The following is a 24,273-nucleotide window of genomic DNA, read 5'->3' as shown; positions in this document are numbered from 1 at the left end:
AACATCCAGTTATCAATAGTTGTTTCTGATATTTTCAGGACTCATTGATTAACTCGGCAGTTTTTGGTGGACGTATTACTTTGTTTTGCACAGCAGTATGAACTTTTAGGAACTATGTGCTTTTTTTCAGCTTCATTTTTTTTTCTTTATTTGGAATTCAAAAGAGAAACTAATCACAGTGCAACATGACCTAATCTCATGCTGTCAGATGACTTAAATAATACAAAACCTTGTTACTGGCTCAGCCAAAGAACATGCACTTATGCATTGTAAAGGGTTTCCATCAACAAGAGGACAAGAATCCAGCACAGCATCTCTACAGACATGCTGTAAATGACAGTATTTACGCACTAGAATTGTTAAAAAACATACACGATTCGCCAGTTATTCCCGCATTTATTCTTTCTGTTGTCTTTTCATCTGATTTCCTGTTTTCCTTCCCTTTAATTTCTCCATTTTGACTGTATGATTTCCACTCTGCTGTACCTCGAGTATAGACTTAGTGTCTATAGTGTGCCTAAACACCTTTATTTTTTTTCTTTTCTCTCCTTCCCAGCCCAGAGAGAAAGGCCGCATGCGATTCCACAAACTGCAGAATGTACAGATAGCACTGGACTTCCTCAAACACCGGCAGGTAAGACACATAACTTGAACCTTGAAAACCTTGAAAACTTGGCACTGTCTTGTCACAAGACACCTCATTGTGTCTTTGTTTGCACTGACTGATAATACTGATGTTTTTTGTTCTCAGGTCAAGCTGGTGAACATCAGAAACGATGACATAGCGGACGGGAACCCCAAGCTGACCCTGGGGTTAATATGGACCATCATCCTCCACTTCCAGGTCTCCTCCTCTGTCAGTGTTGTGTTCCATTATATTATCGCTCTATACCTCCTGTCTCTGGGATCTGTCAGCTGCTGTTTCCCATCTCCCTGGAGCCAGAATCACAATGGATTCAGATCTTCAAAATTCCTCTCATAAAAGGCATTTCTTAATCAAATCGTTCCATGGTTCTTGGAGCGCTGACAACTCTTATAACATACTAACTCTGCCATTAAGTATTTAGTGTGCAATCGCTAATTTATGAACAGTATAAAGAAATCAAACACCATCGGGGTGTGTGAGTGTGAGTCACTCTCTCCCTGACTCCCAGGGGGAGGGTGCGTCGGGCCAAGTGTACGACTTCTTGTCATGCTACACTCCAAACCACATCCCATGTAGCCAGGCCTTTTCCTGCTTTCCTGGTGTATGCCAAGAGCTGCCAGGCAGAAATCCCTGGGTGTCGGCCCAGCAGGCAGGGCCCCACCCTTTAATATCACATGATTCAGGTTCAGGTTGCAATAAGCTGAAGCTCAGCTTGGGAAATAAAGGAGACACAGGTATTGAAAGTCATTTTTGGTGATGTGATCCAGTGAAGGCACCATTGTGCCCTGTAGATACATACAATGTTCCTTTATGCTTTTATAGAAGGGGTGAAAAAGCTGGGTTGTGGTTGCTGGTGAGTCATAGAGATGAAAGAGGAGAGTTAAACCGCCTTTATCATATAATGTAGCGTCAAATCTAACTATCCTTAATTAACTGAGAACAGAATATTCAAGAGGAGTGAAGTTTTTTCAATTAAAGATTTTTCTTTGCAACCTTTTTTACAGGCTTGCAGGGTAGAGCTATGAGAGGAGGCATTTATACACAAACACACAAAATGGAAAACCCAGTGGCTATGACTCATCTTTCCCATCCCCAAATTCCCCAAATGAAAAGTTATCTGGATGCCACAGCCACAACGGCGTTTCCCAGACTAGACCAGACAGAAACCCTGCTGCATCCTGTGAGCCAAATCAGAGGCATCAACACTTCACTCCGCTGATATGCTAAATATTTAATATGCTATAAACCGCACAACCAGGGATGATGTTAAGTAAAGGAATGATACAGGTGTTCATTTATCTTCAACATAACGATATGACGTTTCCTTGAAAACAGGTCAGGGGTATCCACTGATTCTGTTCAAATTGCATCTTTTGGTTTCCACTAATAACTAATTGCCTTCACATCTCTTCAGTATTTATCATTAACATAATCTGCACATCAGTCACCTTCCTAACATTTTTTTTGTACATGCTGTCTCAGATCTCAGATATTCAGGTCAACGGCCAGTCGGAGGACATGACGGCCAAGGAGAAGCTGCTGCTTTGGTCGCAGAGGATGACGGACGGCTACCAGGGCATCCGCTGTGACAACTTCACCACCAGCTGGAGGGACGGCAAGCTCTTCAACGCTGTCATACACAAACACTAGTGAGTGCTGGATTCATTGCTGATTAACTGTGTGATTGTAAAACGATAACAGCACTACGAGCTGCTGCTTATTGTACCACTGTGCCCACCCTCTTTACATATAGAGAATCATATAGCAGAGAGCTTAAAGACAGATATTACAGTGCATTAAGAGCCTTCAAAATATGAAGAGGACTAATATATCAGCTCATAAATAATGCCAGATGTAAACAATTTTGATCAGCAATATGCAATATGAGCGGAGATGCTAGATCTTGTCCTCACACATCATCATCCATGACTTTTATTGAATATCGAGTTCACTGGAGCAAGAGTGGGACCTTGGCACACCTTCAAATGTCAAATTACACTTCATCGTGCCAGATTAAACCTGCTCTGCAATTAGATCCCACTCTCAGCATTGACAAGTATCCATTCCTGAAACAATTTAAGACATGAGAGCTATGATGTGCACTGTGATGCAGATTTCATAGTGCAGAGCTTCATGTAGCTGCACTCACAGTGCTCAGATTAATTCATGCACCCTTTTCTGTTTAATCAGGTTTGAAACCTATATTATTATTTGCTCTGCCCATTAAAATGTCGTCTTTTGACCTGTTTTATAGTTTTTACACCTGCCAGTACTGTTGTCACGCTAAAATCTGTAAAATCTGCCTCTCCATAAGCATATCAGGCCTTGCGGCTAGGAATTCCACTGGCAGGCGTCGGCCATGAGTAATGCTCTGTTACCTTAAGATGATAATTCCTCTATTAAATATGATTAGCTTATTAAATAGTTGGGAACCTAGTATTCAAAAGTAAAATCTGAGCTCCTTGTTGTTGAACACTAAATATGCAAATTCTCCTAATGTTGTCATGTGTCTTTATAGCAGAATTAGTGGTTAAAGATCGCTTTGTGTAGTGGCATCCTGGGAAATGAATGCTCATTTATTTCTCAGGAAGATTTGTCATTACACTTTGCCATTGGTTGTTTTCCTTTTAAATGTTTTAACAAAGGGACTCAGGCGGAGTCCAGAGAGCAAACAGAAGAAAAAGTGGTATTAGATGAGAGAAAGTTGTAGTTCTTCAGAGCCATTATGTATTGAAGAAAGTGATGCCTGCAGGGGCAAGTTTTCTCAGACTCGAACGTGTACCTGCAACCATTTTCTCTCCCTTTTTTTTTTCTTCTTTTTTTGGAGGCACCTGAGGCTGGATTAGTGTTGCCTTTCATAAAGGGGAGGGATGTGGTGTGAGGGCGTGACTGTAGCACTCTGTGTCTGCTACATGAAAACTGTGGCGTTACTTCATGCCGAGGCATAATTCAGGTTATCCTTGTGCAGAATAACCGATCATACAGAAAATTCAAGATTGCCCAGGGTTTATGGAGTGAACTTACGAAGCCGCAGTTGAATTTAGGTTTCATCTTGAAAAGCCTGATGAAGGAGCCGTGAGTTGTCTTTGCACCAAGAGGCTTTTTAATCTCAACAACCCCGCAGAAGGATTAAGAGGATCTTCACATGATGATGGACACGTGAGACAGTGCACAGGATGGATTTGCATGCAACCTTCAAGTCATCAAAAGATGTGTTAGCATGATGAACGGAGCTGTAAGGCCAGCCACTAAAGCATAAACGTTTTCCTTACCACTGGACAAGGAGCGTCTGGCACATTTTAAGATGCTCAGTGTACGGAAGAAGCCTAAGCGTAAGAAACGAAGCCAAGGCTTCATTGGCGGCGCGTCTGGATCTGTCAGCGACATGGACGACCGGGTGGTCATGTTGTGTGAGGACATCCCGTCAGAGGGATCCTCCTTGGACTCGGGCCGGGGTTCCCACTGTTCAGGGGCCCGCTCGATCAGTGACGATCTGGGCAACGAATGGAGGTCCCGTAGCTTTCATGGAAGAGAGGGACAGGGCATGAGCAGCTCCGCTAAACCAACAAAGCAGTACTCTGTTCGAGAAATCCGCCTTGTGGAGACTTCTCCAGTCTGTGGACAGAATACGGACCGTTCCATTCTGAAAATCAGAGAGATGTATGAATCTGCTCCTACTGTTGACTGTTCTTACTGCATATCATAATCAGTACTGCAGAGATATACATTGCACATTTAAATGTGTGGTAATGCATTTAGAACTGCTATAGTTTATGATATTATGAGTGAAAGTTGAGTAATAGTATGATAGTATAGTATAGCATGTATGCATGATAGCTGAAATTCAGTGATGCATTCAATCATGCTGTTTTGCACTCTGAAAACATGAACCTCTGTTCTGGGAGTCAAGCGGTCGTTGGCTGCCAATTTAAAATGTATCACCTTTGATTACATTAGCTGCTCTATAAATTACATTCCACTCATGGACGCTCTGACATCTGCCAGAGAGAGTCAAACACCCAGAGGAGAAAAAGGCAGATGCTCGTACAGGTTTGTCAAAAGCGAACAGGCAGGCTTTTCGCAGCATATAGCCATTGGCAGAAGGTAAAAGTGCAGCCACTGCTAATATATTCAGTGTCATACCTTATCAGTGAGCAGACCTGTACAGACCAGCACTCATTTTGACAAGAATTACACTTTTAGTCTTAGACGGTTATTGAAAATTGTAGTTGGTATAAAGTCACATTTTAGTATTTTTTGTTGTTGTTGTTCTGTTTTAGTCAAGATTTAGTCAGTGGAATAATTTTCGTAATGATTCAGTCATAATTTTCTCAGTTTTCCCAAGTTGATAAATCAGCAGTTACGATTATCTGGGAAATATGACGTTTATTCACGTTACATGGAGTTGAAATTAATACAGAAGTATGTTAAATGTTTGCCAAATGAGTTGGTGTCTGTTTATGAGCGGTAATAAATCATAAATGATCTTTTAGAAGCTGTAGTTGTGTAGCATATACTCGGACCCATTAAATTTAACACCCATCTTAAATCCACACAGCGCTCCATCCTCATTAGGAATGATAACCATACACTCAGTCTGTCTTTGAATGTAGGAGAAATGTGTCCACGTCCCCCCTTTTTTTTTCCCCGGTGAGGATAAGGCGCTCGCTGTTTTAGAGGCCAGCTGCCAGCAGCAGCTAATGGCTTCGCCCTGCTTTTAAGACAGCTTGATTTATTATTAGTAGGCTATAATAAGGTTAGCTTGTTCACATTAGTTCACAACATATGCAGAAAGTATACTGTTCTCTACACACTACAATCGCCCTGTCAATCTGAACACTTATACCACATGAAATGTGTAATGGTAGTGTTCAAAATGGATTGTTTGTTAATTAATCTCAAAATTTACTTCCTCACTCTGCTGATTATAGTCATACATACCACCACTACATTTTACTTTACATATTTACTTTAACTTACACCTCTCGCCTGGACCCTGATGGTGATTAATTGTTCATTTTTGTGTTCCCCTAGTCCCAGACTCATCGACATGGGCAAAGTGTACAGGCAGTCCAATTTGGAGAACCTGGAACACGCCTTCGGTGTGGCAGAGAGAGACCTGGGAGTGACACGCCTGCTGGACCCCGAGGGTAAGTTTAATCAGAAACAGAGTTGTTTGTTCGTACAGGTAATAGTTTTATTGTGCATTTGTTGTTGTGTAATGATACAGTACAAGTAATTAACCAGTAACTAGCATGAACATGAAATAATGAGATGGAGTATAATTTTGACCTTATCCTTTCAGATGTTGATGTCCCACACCCTGATGAGAAGTCCATCATCACCTACGTATCATCTTTGTACGATGCCATGCCCCGTGCCGACGTCCACGATGGCATCAGAGCTAACGTGAGCAGAACTCCTTTCATACTATCAGTGTTGTTTGAATCACACCTCCAAAATATTTGAGATGTGCTAAAAATAAGTGTGCTTCAGGGAAATGCAAATATTTGCTTTAATTTGATCTGGGTGAGTGCCTGATCAGATTTAATCAAAACCAAACAAGGCTCGTGACCCATCCTGACAAATGAGCTTTTGTTAGCAGTGATTTCCAACGCTTCAGCAAGTTCAAGAGAAATAGAAGTCTTGTGAAACCAAGTTGCTGGAAATTAGAAGCCTGTGGTGTTTACACTGCAGAAGTATGTATTATCTTACATCATCTGTTCACATAATAGTAGTGTATACAAGCTCACTCAGTAGACTATTGCTATGCTGGTGCATTTAATGTCCTCATCTTAAACTTGGCAAATGTTAAGGTGAAAAATGAGCTCACAACTTTTCTGATGAATGTCATAAACATGGGTACAGCTGCACACTGAATGTGGGAGAATTGTAGGAATATGCCTCTGTCTGTCTGCTTCCCACCATTGTTGTCCATCTCCCACTGTCTCCTCCACCACCGCCCCCTCATCAACCCCTTCTCCACTCTCTGCCTCCCTGTACACTCACACAAGACCTGGATTGTTGGTGCCTAATTGAGTTTAGTGTGGCGTGTGAGTGGTTGAACGTGGAGACGCAGGGGAAGAAGAGCCCTCCTGTCTGTTGTTGTTAACCTCCCAACTACCTTTTCTGCTGTGCTGGCTGCAGGAGCTGGAGCTGCGCTGGCAGGAGTACTACGAGCTGGTGACTGTCCTGCTCCAGTGGATCCGCCACCATGTCATGATCTTTGAGGAGAGGAAGTTCCCCGCCAGCTATGAGGAGATAGAGGTGAGATGATATGCTGATGCTACGCTTCTATCCGAGAGATTTGTCTTTGTTATGGGTATGTTTGCAGTTGAGCAACACTGATTTGGAATAAGCAGAAATGCACCATATATAAAAAGGGAGTTTACCTTAATGCTCTCCATGAAAAGTTCTTTTTATGTAATTAAAAGAAGATCACTTAAAATGCTGTACATAATACTTTTTGTACAGCGCAGTATTATGAAAAAGAGCTTTTGGCAGCCATCCATTGTTAGATGAAAGGATACGCTTACATAATGTCTGGCTGTGGGCAGATAGAGGCAACTGTATTCCCAGACATTGTTGTACTGTCGGTGGGACAGTGCCAGTGCTGAGAAAACTCAGGCAGATCATGCTAGACCTAATCCTCAGAAGAATCAGCAGAGGGACACTCCCCGTCAGCACTGCAGAACAAAAGCATAGCGTGACTTTAGTGTTTTTCTTAATTTGCTTAGAAGTCAAATTATCGGCAGCACAGCATTGTGAAAAGTAGAGGTTTGGATGTGCGTCTTTGCAACCACTAAGCCTGGTTAGACATTTTTCAGTATAGGCAGTCAAGTTATTTGACTCAGTATGACTTCAACTTGCACGTAAAGTCAAAGTTTCACCATTTGTTCCTTAAAGGCTCTTTTTTTCAGATGTTTTGGAACAGAGATAAATGTTAAAAATGTACGTCTTTGCGTGTCCTTTTTCTTTAGCTTCTTTGGCGTCAGTTCTTGAAGTTCAAAGAGACAGAGCTGCCAGTGAAAGAGTCCGACAAGAACCGGTCCAAACACATCTACCAGTCCTTTGAGGCAAGCTAACTCTCCTTTTCTATTCTTTTGGATTTTTATTGTATTCTTTTCGACTGAGGAATGACTTAAGCATTATTATTTTACCCCCACCTGCCAACAGAGTGCCGTACATGCTGGTCAGGTGAAGGTCCCTCCAGGCTACCATCCCATTGACGTGGAGAAGGAATGGGGTCGGCTTCACGTGGCCATCCTTGAAAGAGAGCGACTGCTCAGGATTGAGTTTGAGAGGTTAGAACAGCGGCGTATACAAATGTACTAGTTTTTTCTAACCAAGGAGTGTAGTGGACACAAGACAGAACAGTCTAGAAGAGAGGACTAGATATTGCTGACCTAGCTTGTTTTAGTAGGAGCTAAGAAAATCCCTGTCATAACACTATTTACTTTGGGAGTATGAATACGCTGATAAGGTACTAAATTGAGTTTAGTCAAAAAAAAAAAAAAAAAAAAAAAATCAGGCCAAATTGGATAAGAAGAGACATTAAAAACTATCAAGTGCTCTTGCCAGCTGAAAAATGAAAACTGCTAGTAGCCTAGTTTTAGCTTCAATGTCATTGAATTCCCTGGTAAACAAGCTAGTAGCTTAGCCTTAGCTTCAATGTTATTGAATTCCCTGGTAGGCTAGCTAGAAGAATAGCTTTGGCTTCAATGTTATTGAATTCCCTGGTAAACAAGCTAGTAGCTTAGCTTTAGCTTCAATGTTATTGAATTCCCTGGTAAGCTAGCTAGAAGAATAGCTTTAGCCTCAATGTTATTGAATTCCCTATGTTACTAACCCTTGGACCAAAGATATGCTCACAAAGCTGTGGCAACAATATTTTATTGCCAATTTATTTACCCTTGACCACAGTTGCTTTTATGAAACATCTTGTTATTTCATCATTTTCAGTTGCAGACTTATTGCATAATTTTTACTGCTGCGGTAGAAGAAAGCCAGACATTCTGGTGAAAGGCTCTTTTTCATGTTTTGTGTGTTGGCTTGTATCAGAATGAGAGAGGTGAGTTACTCATAATTGGATACATAAAAAGATACAATTGAGGTTGATGAAAACGGGAGAGACGTTGTAAATGCTCTGTGTAGTTAGATTAGTGTTGCATCATGCTTCGAAAATGGGATGGTTTCATGTCATGAGCTTGTGCAGTCATCTCGCAGTCTGATAGCCTTGTTTATGGTTGCGAGACGTGGAATGACTGAATGAGCAGACTGGATGCCTTTGTCAGAAAACGAAGATGATTGTGTCTTACCCTGTGCTGCTACGTGGCAGAGTGTCCTCCTAAGACACAATGGGAGTGCGATAGGAACCATTTTTCTTGTATCTGGAACTCTAGTCTTTCTAAAAGAGTTGAGGAATGGCATTCGTGAGTGACCCTCATAAACTGGAGTTTTTGCTGCAACACAGGAGGCCGTAAGTTGTGAGCTTTAGCCTCTGGTGGTCTAATGTGATTGTCTAACAAAGGTATTTAGTTCAGGAAATGCCAACATCGGAGTTGATACTGTGGAAGCTGCGGGATGAGGATTATTGCAGAGTTTATCACAACCATATTCATTTTATTGATTCTTTCTAATCCAGACTCGAGAGGTTCCAGAGAATTGTCAGTAAAGTCCAGATGGAGTCGGGGTTGTGTGATGACCAACTCAGCCACCTGGAGACCCTGCTGCAGACGGTGAGTCCTATTTAGGTCTAATGTGAGAAATGCTATACTGTGATATGATTTCACAAAGAAGAAAGAGTCCAAAGGATCAAGACGATGATCAGACAGTGGTTGTTTAGCCATGCGTCTTGTTCATTTAATTGTGACTTTTTAAATGCTAAATTCATCTTTAAAACAAATTCAGCTGTACAGTTGCAGCTGTCAGGAGGAGATTTGTTTTTGGCATAATGAGTCATATGGTCATATTAAATCCAAAGTACAGCCTATTTCATTTAACCCTGTGAAGGTTACATGCCATATACGTAGTGCTAAAATCACAGAGATCTCTAGTATCCTTCAAGCTGAGTAAGGGCTGATCTGTCAATCACTGTCACAAGTGTTTGTTTTCCTTTCTAATTTGGGTGGCATTTGAAAAAAAGATTAAACATTGATATTAATATTTATTGGCTTCCATCCCTTCAGGACATCCGTCTGCTGAATGCAGGGAAACCAGCTCAGCACACAGCAGAAGTGGAGAAGGAGTTGGACAAGGCAGACAACATGATTCGCCTGCTCTTCAATGATGTGCAGATACTGAAGGATGGGCGCCACCCACAGGCTGAACAGATGTATCGCAGGTGCGTGCCTGTTCAAGTACACAACCTCGATAGACTGTTCAAATAGAATGTAAAGGAGTCTTTCAACCAATAGCTGACTGTGTTTCTCACCTCTACAGGGTTTACCGCCTCCATGAGCGTCTGGTGAACTTGCGCAGCGATTACAACCTTCGCCTGAAGTCTGCTGTGACCACCGTCCAGGCTCCCATGACGCAGACCACTGTGAGGGTGCGACCCGAGTTGGATGATGTGACCCTTCGCTATGTCCAAGACCTCCTGGCCTGGGTGGAGGAGAACCAGCATCGCATAGATGAAGCCCAGTGGGGCTCTGATCTTCCCTCTGTGGAGTCCCAGCTGGGCAGCCACAGAGGCCTGCACCAGACTGTGGAGGACTTCCGATCCAAGATTGAACGGGCCAGGTCTGACGAGGTAGTACCCTTATCAGAACCACTGGAAATGATTTGATACCGTCCAACGTTGTGCTGTTGATTTTAAAAGTAACCTCTGTTGCATCTGTCTTGCTCTTCAGACCCAGCTCTCTCCTGTCAGCAAGGGCACGTACAGAGAATACCTGGGTAAACTGGACCTTCAGTATGGCAAACTACTGGTAATTCTTTTCATATTTAAACATTTTTCCGGGGATAATACTTTTTTGCACAGAATGTAAAGGCTTTATGTTGTAGGTATTTCATTGCTGATTTTTTTAATCAACACTTTGTATTTTTATTTGTTTTTTTTTCTTTCAGAACTCTTCCAAGTCCCGCCTAAAGAACTTGGATTCACTCCACGCCTTCGTCAGCGCTGCCACTAAGGAACTGATGTGGTTAAATGACAAAGAAGAGGAGGAGGTCAACTTTGACTGGAGTGACAGGAACACCAACATGACGGCTAAGAAAGACAACTACTCGGTGCGTATAGGAAGTAGAATAACCCCTCAAAGTCTGTCCTCACCACATTTAATGGATTCATTAAATGAAAAGACATGTTTTTTCACCCAAGATTGTCATTAACTGTCGTATTTGGGTTGTTTAGGGTCTCATGCGAGAGCTGGAGCTGAGGGAGAAGAAGGTCAATGATATACAGGCCATGGGAGACAAATTTGTCAACGATGGACATCCTGGCAAGAAGACAGTTGAGGTACTTATCCTAGTAAACCCATCTGAACAGTCAAAATCCACATATAATATTGAAGCTAGTGAGGCCTCAACTAATCCACTGTCATCATGTCTTCTCTGTCTCCTGCAGGCCTTCACAGCTGCCCTGCAGACTCAGTGGAGCTGGATCCTCCAGCTGTGCTGCTGTATTGAGGCTCATCTCAAAGAAAACACAGCCTACTACCAGGTATGGAACAGTTACTTTCCAGTTCCAGTAACCCTACCATAAGAAGCTATCAATATTTAGAGAGCAAAGGGTCAAACTTTCTCTCCCCCATGATGTCCTTTCCCAGTTCTTTGCCGATGTGAAAGAGGCTCAGGACAAGATGAAGAAAATACAAGAGAACATGAAAAAGAAATACAGCTGTGATCGCTCCACCACAGCCACGCGGCTGGAGGACCTGCTTCAGGATGCTGTGGTGAGTGATGACTGCTTACACTGATATATCGTGTCTATATGTACATGCACATGGTCTTGCCAGATGAGCCTCTTATGAACACGTAGAAGGAATAAGAAAGTATGTCATGATGATGACAATTTTGACTCAAAAGTGTCCATTAAACATTTCACTCTAATCTCATGTTTTAACCACCAGGAGGAGAGAGAACAGCTGAATGAATTCAAGACCCTTGTGACTGGCCTGAACAAGAGAGCCAAGTCCATCATCCAGCTGAAACCACGCAACCCCACCACCGCCATCAAAGGCAAACTGCCTATCCAGGCTGTCTGTGACTTCAAGCAACAGGAGGTTAGGACTACCTGCTTACCAGCTCATAGTGATGTGTAATCCTTCACAGCTCAGAGTGGTCGCAGAACCTCAGCATGCCCTCTTTAATGTATGCTCATCAATCATGGATTGTGTTTCAGATCACTGTCCATAAGGGAGATGAGTGTGCGCTCCTCAACAACTCTCAGCCCTTCAAGTGGAAGGTCCTGAACCGCTCTGGACACGAGGCGGTGGTGCCCTCCGTCTGCTTCATGGTACCCCCAGTCAACAAGGAGGCTATGGACAGTGTGTCCAGGTGAGAACACAGTAAAACTAACCTAAACGAGTCACCTGCATATGACAGCTGTCTGTATAAAGTGAGTGATATAGCTAGTCAGCCTCACTCTGCTTGGGGGGTTGTTACGTAATGCTACAGATAATTTTTAACTCATAGCTGATGAACTGTTTCTGTAAACTAATCCGGTCTCTGACACATTACACCAAATCCTTAGTGGGTTTAATACCCTGGAACTGTCAAGGTATAATCTCTGAAGTACTGTCTGTTTCTTAATAATTGAACTATACTTGTTCCTGTCCTACTCCAGTCTGGATGGAGGTCATCAGGAGATGGTGTCTATGTGGCAGAGGTTCCATATAGACATGAAGAGCTTGCTGTCATGGCAGTACCTGATGAGAGACTTCACACAGATTCGCTCCTGGAACATCACCATGGTTAGTATGGACACATTTATGCAACAAGCCCCCCCAGAAACATTAACAGGTGTCGTATTTGGGATAGTTGTAAACTTTCATCTGAAACTTTAACACATCACAACAAAATGTATTAGTATTAAACAATATACAGTCTTTACTTGAGTCAACTGTACTGTTCTGGAAATAAATAAATGAATAGTTCAATTTAAGTTACTCCAGGCTCTGGAAAGAGTGCATTAACCTTGATAAAAATTAACAAGGACACTGTTTAGGCTTTGTTTGTGCTTTAATGATTCTGTATTTCGGTCCATGAAATAAGCCTGACACCCCAATTCCTCTCAATCCTGTGCAGTTAAAGACCATGAAACCAGAGGAATATAGGCTGCTGATGAGGAACCTGGAGATCCACTACCAGGACTACATGCGGGACAGCCAGGACTCGCAGCTCTTTGGCCCTGATGACCGCATGCAGATCGAGGAGGACTACACCAAGTCAACCCAGCATTTTGAGAGCCTTCTTCGCTCCATGGAGAAAGGTAGCATTTCTATCCATAAACAACAAATTAGCTTTTGATTCTTCATGGATGTGTAAAGGGAATATGCAGGAAGTATTAAGTGTGAAGCAAACTTCACAGTATATAATTGTCATTCACTTTTCAGCAGGACCAAGGGTTAGGCTCAGAGGTGAGTCATGTCGAGCCAGTCAAAGCTGCAGCTCACCAAGCTAGTGTGTGTACACGCTTATAAGGCTTGGATGAGGTGTTGAGAAATAACCAGTGCTGTCAGAATAGAGTTCTGAATGACTGCATGTTGTTTTGTTTCCTAAGTTGCTTTTGTTTTCTTTTTTTGAAGCTCTGTACAAAGTAGAATCCATGTTTTGTAGGTTAACCTACAGAATGTTAAGCTTTTTGTAATGCAGCCATATAACCTAATAGTGTGATTACTACTACTAGGTAGAAAATAGCTGCTATAGTTTATACTATATGCTGTGACTGGAGTTTATATGTAACACAGCACGTGGAGAACTGCATGAATGATTGTGCTAAAGGCACTGCAAATATGTGGTCGAATATGAGGTCATTTGAAGAGAAAATGTTTAGAAAGCTGTGGACAGGACCTCCAGTACATTCACATCAGCAATATCAAATCATAAACATGGCATAATCTATTCAGTATTTCAATATTCTTTATATATCAAGAAGTTTGTTTTTCCCACAACCTCACCTTTTTAAATAAATGGTTTGTTCGATGCTGCCGTACTAAACCAATGCAAATGGTGCCACACAGGTCAACAGGATGAGTCTCTGTGTAAGAACTACATCTCTGAGCTCAAGGACCTGCGCCTGCGTATAGAGGACTGTGAAGCTGGGACTGTGGCTCGCATACGCAAACCTTTGGAGAAGGAACCTCTGAAAGAATGTGTCCAGAAGACAACGCAGCAAAAGGTGCATATTAATTTTGGAGACTGCTACTACCAACCTCTATGTCGTGTGCCACTCGGCTTGAATGTGCTGAATTGCCTGGAGGATTATCTCAAGGGCTAATTTACATTAGCTCTTTATGTATTCCTATCAGCTTACTTGTGAGGATGAAACAGAAATGAATAGAATATATTTGTTGCAAAGAGGAAACGTGTCTTAATTTAGAGAGCTACAGAATGCTCTGTCTATCGCATTATGTAATATGGTCATTTTCTCTGTGTCTGCAGCATTTGCATTTAATGACCCTAATGGGACTAGCTTTCGTTTAAGCCTAAAGACCCAACATTCGAAGCATGGTTCTTAGCAGCCAACTTGACTTAGAGGCAAAATATGGTGAATTTAAAATTAGATAATTAGACAGTTCTGTAATTGACTGAAAATGCTTAATGCTGTTTAATCGTATTGCACCAGAATCCATGCAGTATGGTGAGTATGGTGAAAGTAAGGACAGTGATTGGTGGACTTCTAAATTGGTGGAAAGGAGAATGGGAAATTAAATTTCATGGTCTCTCTGCTCCCTCTCTTAAATCACTGGGCGCAGTGTAAAAATGGAATGAGGGCCGCAATAGCTGCTGCTTTGAAGTGTGAAAACACAGCAAAGAATTGCTTTTGCTTTGAGATTTTGAGTTCATATCCAGTTCTGAGGGAGCTACAGAGATCGCAGGCCTCGTGGCTACCCTCATACTACAGCTGTTCAGGTCCTTTCTGATCTCAGAATGTGTGCAGTGCCTCTCGACAATCTTTGCATGGACAAACCCAGCACAGGTTAAATTTTAAAGATGCCTGATAGCGCATTTTCGGAATCTGTTCCTCATAACAGGCTAGTTGGGATTTCTATGTCAGTTGATGGTGTTTTTTTTTTTACCATGTTTAACTTCAGTCATGTTTTGACTCTTTACATGTTGTCTTCTGCTGTTGTACAGAAAGTCCAGGTGGAGCTTGAGGGTCTGAAGAAGGACCTTAACAAGGTGTCTGCCAAGACACAAGAGGTCTTGGCCTCCCCTCAGCAGTCTGCCTCAGCTCCTGTCCTGCGTTCAGAGCTTGACCTCACTGTGCAAAAGATGGACCATGCCCACATGCTCTCCTCCGTTTATCTCGACAAGTGAGTCCCCACTTGTCCCCACTAACTCTTGAGAGTTAAGAGAAACTGCACTGTTTCCTAATGTCCCTGTGCCTTGCTACTTTGTTCACTTATTGTTTCTTACACCAGGCTGAAGACTGTGGAAATGGTCATCCGTAACACACAAGGTGCTGAGGGAGTTCTCAAGCAGTATGAGGACTGTCTGCGTGAGGTTCACACCGTGCCAAGTGATGTAAAGGAAGTAGAGACTTACAGAACAAAGCTTAAGGTAAACAGCATATTCATTTACTAGGTGCCTGGGTTCAGATATACAGTATAACATCTGTTAGAGAACCTCGCCAATTGATTGTACATTTTCATACACAAAATAAATAATCCTCTCAACCAATTGAGAACGGATTCCATTAAGTTGTTCAGCTTAGTCTCAGCTGATGATTTTGACCTTGTTTGGTCATTGCTGACTGGCCTTTCTTTTTGGGTGAAATTTGCAGAAAATGCGAGCTGAGGCTGAGGGTGAACAGCCAGTGTTTGATTCTCTGGAAGAAGAGCTGAAGAAGGCCACCGCAGTGAGCGACAAGATGTCGCGTGTGCACAACGAGCGTGATGCCGAGCTGGACCACTATCGGCAGCTCCTGTCTAGTCTGCAGGATCGCTGGAAGGCCGTGTTCACACAGATTGACCTCCGCCAGAGAGAGCTAGAGCAGCTTGGCCGCCAGCTAGGCTACTATCGTGAGAGTTACGACTGGCTGATCCGCTGGATTGCCGACGCCAAGCAAAGGCAGGAAAAGATCCAGGGGGTGCCAATCACTGACAGCAAAACTCTGAAAGAACAACTGTCCCAGGAGAAGGTATGTTGTGTACTGCCTGATTTTACCAGTATTCTTTTAATGGTCTTCACGTGAAGCGAGTGAGATCAGCTCTTTTTCGCTTTTCCAAAACAGAAACTGCTGGAGGAGATTGAACAGAACAAAGACAAAGTTGATGAGTGTCAAAAATATGCTAAAGCATACATTGATACTATCAAGGTGAGCATTAAACACCACCACTTTCAATATTGTCAATATTCTGATTATTTGCAATAATTGTTGTATTTAGAGAAAGTGCCTGTGGCATAGCTGATGTGTGGAGAATGTCCTTTTTTTCAAATAGGACTATGAACTCCAGTTGGTTGCCTACAAAGCTCAGGTGGAGCCTCTTGCTTCTCCCTTGAAGAAAAGCAAACTGGATTCGGCTTCTGACAACATCATTCAGGAGGTGGGGTTCTTAGAAGCCATGTAGGATACAGGACAACTTAACCGTTGCCTTATTTCACCGTGAAAGAAATGCATGAAGCTGAAAATTACACATTTCTAAGTGTTGTTTGTTTCTCCTTGTATTAGTATGTAACACTGAGGACGCGATACAGTGAACTGATGACTCTGACTAGTCAGTACATCAAGTTCATCACTGACTCGCAACGCCGCTTGGAGGACGAGGAGGTGCGTGACAACTGGCTGTGGATCCCAAACAAACTAAATTCTAACATTAACCTAACCAACCAAATAATTAACCCACCAACAAACGAGATGACCCGCCGAGCACCAAAACGCATGCATTCACCCACTTTTCTCTGTGTGTCACACAGACACACACACAGACACACACACACATACCTTCCATTAATGTACGGGTGACAAATAGTTCCTTTGCACTGGTTACGCATGAAACATTGGCATGCTGTAGCTGATCTACAGTATTAGCTAGAGAAGCACAGGTTTGTTAGAGCATATTATACACTTTCAGTAGTGACAACGGATTAGTAAGAGTCACAAAATAATAGCCAAAACAATAATTCTAAGCAAATAAGATGCATGAGGTTTGAGTGTGTTTACATTCAAGTCAATACTGTATTTAAATTGATATATAGTTGGAAGCCACATTGAGATCATAATTCCCAATGTCAGTTGAAAACTAGACTGAATAAACACATCATACTGTGTGTTTGCATTAGCTGTTCCATCCCCATTCATTGTGTGTATTGTGCCATAGTAGATTGAGAGTGAGGGGTTCTTTCTTTCACTATGATTTTCCTTTCCTTTCTTATCCCCCTGGCCACTCCCCCCCCCCCCCCCCCCCCAAGGTTAAGATTAAATACTCTATGGTTCAGCCTGGTTATCGGGGTCTTCAGATCTCCTTTTTTTCAGATTAACACAAGTTTAAAGTTTTACATTATTTTCTAACCCTAATGTTTCTTTGCTTCTCTTAACTGCTTGCCAGTGCTTTGCCATGATGAATGCTTAACTTGTTTGAGCATTAAAGAGGTAAATTATTCACAGTGTTTTAAGTACCTACTGTGCTGTATAACTTCTATTCCCCATCATCCTAACATCTGTGTCTCTCTGAAACTGTATTTTGGCTTTCCATGGCATTTTTTTCTTGCTTTCACTGCTGCCTTTTATAGATTTTCATCTATTCACACTGCCTTAGATTTACAATTATCCCTACTTACACAATGTGCTCAGTATTCTTTTTAACCCATTTAACAGTGCTTCTTATACTTCCTGGAGTCACAAACTAGTTGTAACATCACCTGAACCAGTTATCCTTGACTTCTCCATTCCATTTTGTGGCAAATAGTGACTTAAAGAACCCCCAGTGCATGGGATGAGATTAAAACCAGTCTAAATGAATGGTGTGAATAATACTCTAACATGTAGCATTTAGTATTTATTTAAAAAAAAAAATGTCATGTGTTCCCACACTTTGCACACAGACAATACGCATAAAAATTCGTTCAACAGAAACCCACTTTAAAAACTGTGTATTGAACACATTTACATTAAACATATGAATATTTGAATAGTGTTTTTTTTGTATATATATTGGGGATATACTCTATTACATACATGAAAATAAGAATATTCTTGCCACTTATGCCATAAACTTTGAAATAAATATTGCAGCAAAGTATGTTCAACAATTTGACAATAAATAAAGCTTAATTAGACTTAGTCTAGTGCACTATAGTATTTTGCAAACACAGTTATAATGCTTTGAAAGTTAGTGTTACAGCTACAGTTGCATGCCATATGATTTTCTTGCTGTGTTGTGAAGTGATATTTTGTTTCCATACATTAATTACTACATCACCATCAACTTTTTTTCTCTGAATTGTCTTGACATGAGTTGTTTTAATTGCATCGTGAATTTAACATAACTTGATGAATGTGCATCTAATTTGCATCTAGTGATTGATCTTTGACTTGACCTTTGAGCTAACTTTAACATTAACATTGCTGGGTAATACAGTACATTAAGTTGCTCTTATTCCAGTGTGACTAGCCTGTGAATACTGCAGTAGTTACAATTTTAAACCACACTGTTTTGAGCTGGTTAATGTAAAGTGTTACCTTTTAACATGTCATGCTTGATTATAATCCTTTCTTTACCATTTGCTTCCACTAATGCAGAAAGCTGCAGAGAAACTCAAAGCGGAAGAGCAGAAAAAAATGGCCAAGATGCAGGCTGAGTTAGACAAACAGAAGCAGTTAGCTGAAGCTCACGCAAAGGCCATTGCCAAAGCTGAGAAAGAGGCTCAAGAGCTGAAGCTCAGAATGCAGGAAGAAGTAAGCAGGAGAGAAATTGTTGCTGTAGATGCAGAAAAGCAAAAGCACAACGTCCAGCAGGAACTGCATGAGCTGAAAAAACTCTCGGAGCAGCAGATCAAGGACAAAAGTCAACAGGTGGATGAGGCTCTTCAAAGCAGGGTCAAGATTGAGGAGGAAATCCGCCTCATCAGGCTCCAACTTGAGACAACAGTAAAACAAAAGTCTACTGCTGAATCTGAGCTAAAGCAACTTCGTGACAGAGCAGCTGATGCTGAGAAACTCCGAAAGGCCGCCCAGGAAGAAGCTGAGAAGCTCCGCAAACAAGTCAATGAAGAGACCCAGAAAAAGCGCTTGGCAGAAGAGGAACTCAAACGTAAAGCCGAGGCGGAGAAGGAAGCTTCCAGGCAAAAGCAAAAAGCTCTGGAAGACCTTGAAAACCTCAAGATGCAGGCCGAGGAGGCTGAAAGGCAAGTAAAGCAAGCAGAGATTGAAAAGGAGAGACAAATCAAAGTTGCTCAATCAGCAGCCCAGAAGAGTGCTGCAGCTGAGCTCCAGAGCAAACACATGTCCTTTGTTGAAAAGACGTCTAAGTTGGAAGAATCGCTGAAACAAGAGCATGGTGCTGTCCTTCAGCTGCAACAAGAAGCAGCATATCTCAAGAAACAACAGGAGGATGCTGAAAATGCCAGAGAAGAGGCAGAAAAAGAGCTTGAGAAATGGAGGCAAAAAGCTAATGAGGCCCTTCGTCTAAGACTCCAGGCTGAGGAAGAAGCTCACAAAAAGAGTCTCGCTCAAGAAGAAGCTGAGAAACAAAAGGAGGAGGCTGAGCGTGAGGCCAAAAAGAGGGGCAAAGCAGAAGACTCGGCCCTGAAGCAGAAAGATATGGCTGAGAAAGAACTTGAGAGGCAGAGGAAGGTGGCTGAAAGCACAGCTCAGCAGAAACTTGTTGCGGAACAGGAGCTGATTCGACTTAGGGCAGACTTTGACAATGCAGAGCAGCAGAGATCCCTCCTTGAAGACGAACTTTACCGCCTGAAGAATGAAGTTGTTGCAGCTCAACAGCAAAGGAAGCAGCTGGAGGATGAACTTGCCAAAGTGAGGAGTGAAATGGATGTACTCATTCAGCTCAAGTCTAAGGCAGAAAAGGAGACAATGTCCAACACAGAGAAGAGTAAACAACTTCTTGAAGCTGAAGCTGCCAAGATGAGAGACCTAGCTGAGGAGGCAAGCAAGCTTAGAGCCATTGCAGAGGAGGCCAAGCATCAGAGGCAAATTGCAGAGGAAGAGGCAGCTCGTCAGAGAGCAGAGGCTGAAAGGATTCTCAAAGAGAAGCTGGCTGCAATCAGTGACGCAACTCGTTTAAAAACAGAGGCTGAAATTGCCCTGAAAGAGAAGGAGGCAGAAAATGAAAGACTCCGGCGGCAAGCTGAGGATGAGTCTTACCAGAGGAAAGCTCTTGAAGACCAGGCCAACCAGCACAAGCAAGAGATTGAGGAAAAGATAGTCCAACTCAAAAAATCATCTGAGGCTGAAATGGAAAGACAAAAGGCCATAGTGGATGATACGCTCAAACAGAGGCGAGTCGTTGAAGAAGAAATACGAATTCTGAAGCTTAACTTTGAGAAGGCTTCATCTGGAAAACTCGATCTGGAGTTAGAACTGAACAAATTGAAAAATGTTGCAGAGGAAACTCAACAAAGCAAACTCAGAGCAGAGGAGGAGGCGGAGAAACTGAGGAAGCTCGCCCTTGAGGAGGAGAAGAGGAGGAGGGAGGCAGAAGAAAAGGTTAAGAAGATCGCTGCTGCAGAGGAAGAGGCAGCCAGACAACGCAAGGCAGCCCAAGAGGAGCTTGATCGTCTGAAAAAGAAAGCAGAGGAAGCCAGAAAGCAGAAAGACGAGGCTGACAAAGAAGCAGAAAAACAGATTGTTGCAGCCCAACAAGCTGCCCTGAAATGCAGTGCAGCTGAAGAGCAAGTCCAAAGTGTTCTTGCTCAACAGAAGGAAGACACCATCACGCAGAAGAAACTTAAGGGTGAGTACGAAAAAGCCAAGAAGCTTGCCAAAGAGGCGGAGGCTGCTAAAGAGAAGGCAGAAAGGGAGGCAGCTCTCCTTCGTCAACAAGCAGAGGAGGCTGAACGACAAAGGGCAGCTGCTGAGCAAGAGGCTGCAAACCAAGCCAAAGCTCAAGAGGATGCAGAGAGACTGAGGAAGGATGCTGAATTCGAAGCTGCTAAACGAGCACAAGCAGAAGCTGCAGCACTCAAGCAGAAGCAACAAGCTGATGCTGAAATGGTTAAGCACAAAAAACTGGCAGAGCAAACATTAAAGCAGAAGTTCCAAGTCGAGCAAGAACTCACAAAGGTCAAACTTAAGCTTGATGAAACTGATAAGCAGAAATCTGTACTTGATGATGAGCTGCACCGCTTGAAGGATGAGGTTGACGATGCTGTCAGACAAAGGGCCCAGGTGGAGGAGGAGCTGCTCAAAGTCAAGGTTCAGATGGAGGAACTACTCAAACTGAAAATCAGAATTGAGGAGGAAAATCAGCGCCTCATCAAGAAAGACAAAGATAACACGCAAAAATTCCTCGCCAAGGAGGCTGACAATATGAAAAAGCTTGCAGAGGATGCTGCTAGACTTAGTGTAGAAGCCCAAGAGGCTGCACGTTTGAGGCAGATTGCAGAAGAAGACCTCAATCAACAACGAGCTCTTGCAGATAAAATGCTCAAAGAGAAAATGCAGGCCATACAAGAGGCATCTAGACTTAGAGCTGAGGCAGAGATGCTCCAGAGGCAGAAGGACTTGGCTCAGGAACAGGCACAAAAGCTGCTGGAGGATAAACAATTGATGCAACAGCGTCTGGAGGAGGAAACAGAGGAATACCAGAAATCACTTGAAGCAGAGAGGAAAAGGCAATTGGAGATTATGGCTGAGGCTGAGAAACTGAAACTTCAGGTTTCTCGGCTCAGTGAAGCCCAGACCAAAGCTGAAGAGGAGGCTAAAAAATTCAAGAAACAAGCTGATACGATTGCATCACGTCTTCATGAGACTGAAATAGCCACCAAAGAAAAAATGACTGTAGTGGAAAAACTGGAAGTCGCCAGACTAAATTCCAGCAAAGAGGCTGACGATTTACGCAAAGCTATCGCAGACCTAGAGAAGGAGAAGGCTAGACTGAAAATGGAGGCTGAAGACCTTCAAAATAAGTCAAAAGAGGTATTGTGTCAAAAATGGCATAACAAAGCAGCTTATGTCATTGTTAACTATCTGAAAACTAACACACTTCTCTCTTAGATTTCCTCTATTCCTTTCTTTGATTATACTAATCATGAAACCATATCTTTAATTTGAAATATGATTTTAATTCTACTTCTTTTACAGTGCACTGTGCTCATGCAGGTCACGTCCTGAATGTCCCATCATATTCTGGAATGTTGCTTCATTTTTAAAACACGCTTGACATTTCTTTCAGTTTTGAAACTCTGCTCCAAATAAATTAAAACTGTATCATTTAAAGTCAGACTGAAATTATTAAAATATGAGATTCCATTGTCAATTTAGTCAAAAAGTTCAATTTAAGTGTGAGTCAGCAATTAAAGAGATCATACTATTACTAGTATTACAGTACATGCACCCACAGATTTAGCAGAACCCCTAATCAATAGGAAAATGTATTCCAATGCTCAGTGAGTTTTAAAGGAATATTCCACTTCATTTGTCATGGATGGTAGCCACATCTTGAATTTGAACTGTATTTGCAGGATAAACATAACATTTAACCATACTCATTAGAGGCCAAGAAAAATATATTTGTCACCTGTAGTCAAGCTCCCATTTGTTACAATGTTCAGTATTCATTGTGAATGCCCCATCAGATGAACATGTTTTTGTCAGACAAGCACAACCCAGCCACCAGAGTTAACATGCTAAAACATTTGCCAGATAGGTCATTATACCAATTAAGCCTGTTCATCCAACATCTGACATGATCATGACATGAACAGGTGAACATCAACTGACATAAAACACATTCACACTTCCTTGTTGACAAACGTATATGGCCTTCATCCATAACCCCCATTCCTAGGTTTGCCGTAGTATATACCATGCACTGAATTGGGACCATTGTTGGTATGATCATTCGTGGCATGAGGCACTCGCCTCTATAGCTAGACACTATTGCAATCTCTCACGTTTTCTTTCTTCTTATTTTTCATATTCCGCCAGAATTTCGGCGCGTTACTTGTCCCGCAGCTTTGAGAAAACCCTTGCAAACTATATATCAAAACGTGCGGCTCGATCGGGAATGGTGTGCTATGTACTTATGACAGGATTCGTTAATAATTTGCAAAGTTATTCGCAAAAACTGCGAAGAAATTCCCATAAGAAATGAATGGGAAATTTCCTCAAATTTCAGCCTTTTTCAAGTTTCCGCTGCCTTGCCATACTTTCTCCTAGAGACTTCATTCAAACTTTAAAACGTAGATAATTTTGTTGGCTCAAAATGAACCTTGGCTCACTTTTTGATATCTCTTACGGTTTTCGATCCCTGACCATCTGAAATCTGATAAAGTTTCTCAAAAAATGCAGAATTTCTGCCCCTAGAGTGGGAGATGTCATCAGCTAGAGTGCGAGAGGCAGTGAGAAATCGCCTGAAACTTTTTTGCTCAACTCGTTACTGGGCTCTGCTGAGGCCTGATAGCGAGCCATTCATTTGAATCAGGTGTGCTGGAGCAGGGATACATCTAAAACATGCAGGGCAGTGGCACTCCAGGACCAGGCTTGAGAAACACTGATCTATACTAAATCTCCCAAACAACTTGTGATTGTGAGAAAATGGTAGCTGCTATCAAAAAAACGATTAGACTGTGAGAAGCGTAGAAGTCTGGGCCAGATGTACGTGTGTTTGGTGTTGAGATATTTTTTAGAAAAATTAGTAAATGGTCGATTTAAAAAGACAGACTGCGGCAGGCTGCGAGACACAAAAATGGAGAGTGTATTGGCTTACATGGAGCAGCAGAGCAGGGCAGCTGTTGTAAAATCCCTCTTTATTTAAATTTGGTGGGGGCTAACCCTTTAAACTTGAAATCAGAGGTGAGAAGAGACGTTTGTCTACAAAAGGATCCAAAAATTATGTGTCTCTTATTCACCTTTTGGAGTTTATGGCAATTTTAAAAAAAAAAATCAGGCGATTTCTCATTGCCTCTAACACTCTAGCTGATGACATCACCCACTCTAGGGGCAGAAAGTCTGAGCATTTTTTGAGAAACTTTATGGTCTTCAGATGGTCAGGGATCGAAAACCGTAAGAGATATCAAAAAGTGAGCCAAGGTTCATTTTGAGCCGACTTAATTATCTACGTTTTAAAGTTTGAATGAAGTCTCTAGGAGAAAGTATGGCGAGGCAGCGGACACTTGAAAAAGGCTGAAATTTGAGGAAACAGTGGTATAGATAACACCAGCAGCCCCCTCGTGCCACTGTCAAAGTTTCGGCGCCAGAATTGTCTAGTTCTGCTTACTATTACAATACACAGTTGAAAAACAGTGGAGTATTCCTTTAATGTTTACCCATTTGAAAGGGT

The 24,273-nt window shown here is 42.2% G+C and overlaps 1 protein-coding gene across 2 annotated transcripts in view; it reads left to right on the top strand.

Annotated features, from left to right (window-relative positions):
- LOC121609859 (plectin-like) overlaps positions 1-24,273 on the top strand; it is a 64,822-nt gene that overhangs the window by 31,178 nt on the left and 9,371 nt on the right. Inside the window, exons 5-32 of one of the 2 annotated variants that reach the window (XM_041941575.1) lie at positions 557-634; positions 752-856; positions 2,129-2,295; positions 5,681-5,796; positions 5,952-6,055; positions 6,794-6,913; positions 7,627-7,722; positions 7,823-7,950; positions 9,291-9,384; positions 9,835-9,989; positions 10,088-10,397; positions 10,498-10,575; positions 10,715-10,876; positions 11,001-11,105; positions 11,214-11,309; positions 11,416-11,541; positions 11,719-11,871; positions 11,991-12,145; positions 12,435-12,561; positions 12,896-13,079; positions 13,831-13,988; positions 14,948-15,126; positions 15,235-15,373; positions 15,597-15,953; positions 16,047-16,130; positions 16,255-16,359; positions 16,485-16,583; positions 18,555-21,908. In XM_041941575.1, coding sequence (XP_041797509.1) covers positions 557-634; positions 752-856; positions 2,129-2,295; positions 5,681-5,796; positions 5,952-6,055; positions 6,794-6,913; positions 7,627-7,722; positions 7,823-7,950; positions 9,291-9,384; positions 9,835-9,989; positions 10,088-10,397; positions 10,498-10,575; positions 10,715-10,876; positions 11,001-11,105; positions 11,214-11,309; positions 11,416-11,541; positions 11,719-11,871; positions 11,991-12,145; positions 12,435-12,561; positions 12,896-13,079; positions 13,831-13,988; positions 14,948-15,126; positions 15,235-15,373; positions 15,597-15,953; positions 16,047-16,130; positions 16,255-16,359; positions 16,485-16,583; positions 18,555-21,908 — 7,134 coding nt within the window. The remainder of the gene's footprint in view (positions 1-556; positions 635-751; positions 857-2,128; positions 2,296-5,680; positions 5,797-5,951; positions 6,056-6,793; positions 6,914-7,626; positions 7,723-7,822; positions 7,951-9,290; positions 9,385-9,834; positions 9,990-10,087; positions 10,398-10,497; positions 10,576-10,714; positions 10,877-11,000; positions 11,106-11,213; positions 11,310-11,415; positions 11,542-11,718; positions 11,872-11,990; positions 12,146-12,434; positions 12,562-12,895; positions 13,080-13,830; positions 13,989-14,947; positions 15,127-15,234; positions 15,374-15,596; positions 15,954-16,046; positions 16,131-16,254; positions 16,360-16,484; positions 16,584-18,554; positions 21,909-24,273) is intronic. The other variant, XM_041941576.1, reaches the window with a different exon arrangement.

Source organism: Chelmon rostratus, chromosome 8 (assembly GCF_017976325.1).
Source record: "Chelmon rostratus isolate fCheRos1 chromosome 8, fCheRos1.pri, whole genome shotgun sequence".
Taxonomy (NCBI): domain Eukaryota; kingdom Metazoa; phylum Chordata; class Actinopteri; order Chaetodontiformes; family Chaetodontidae; genus Chelmon; species Chelmon rostratus.
This window is presented reverse-complemented; position numbering and strand designations above follow the sequence as displayed.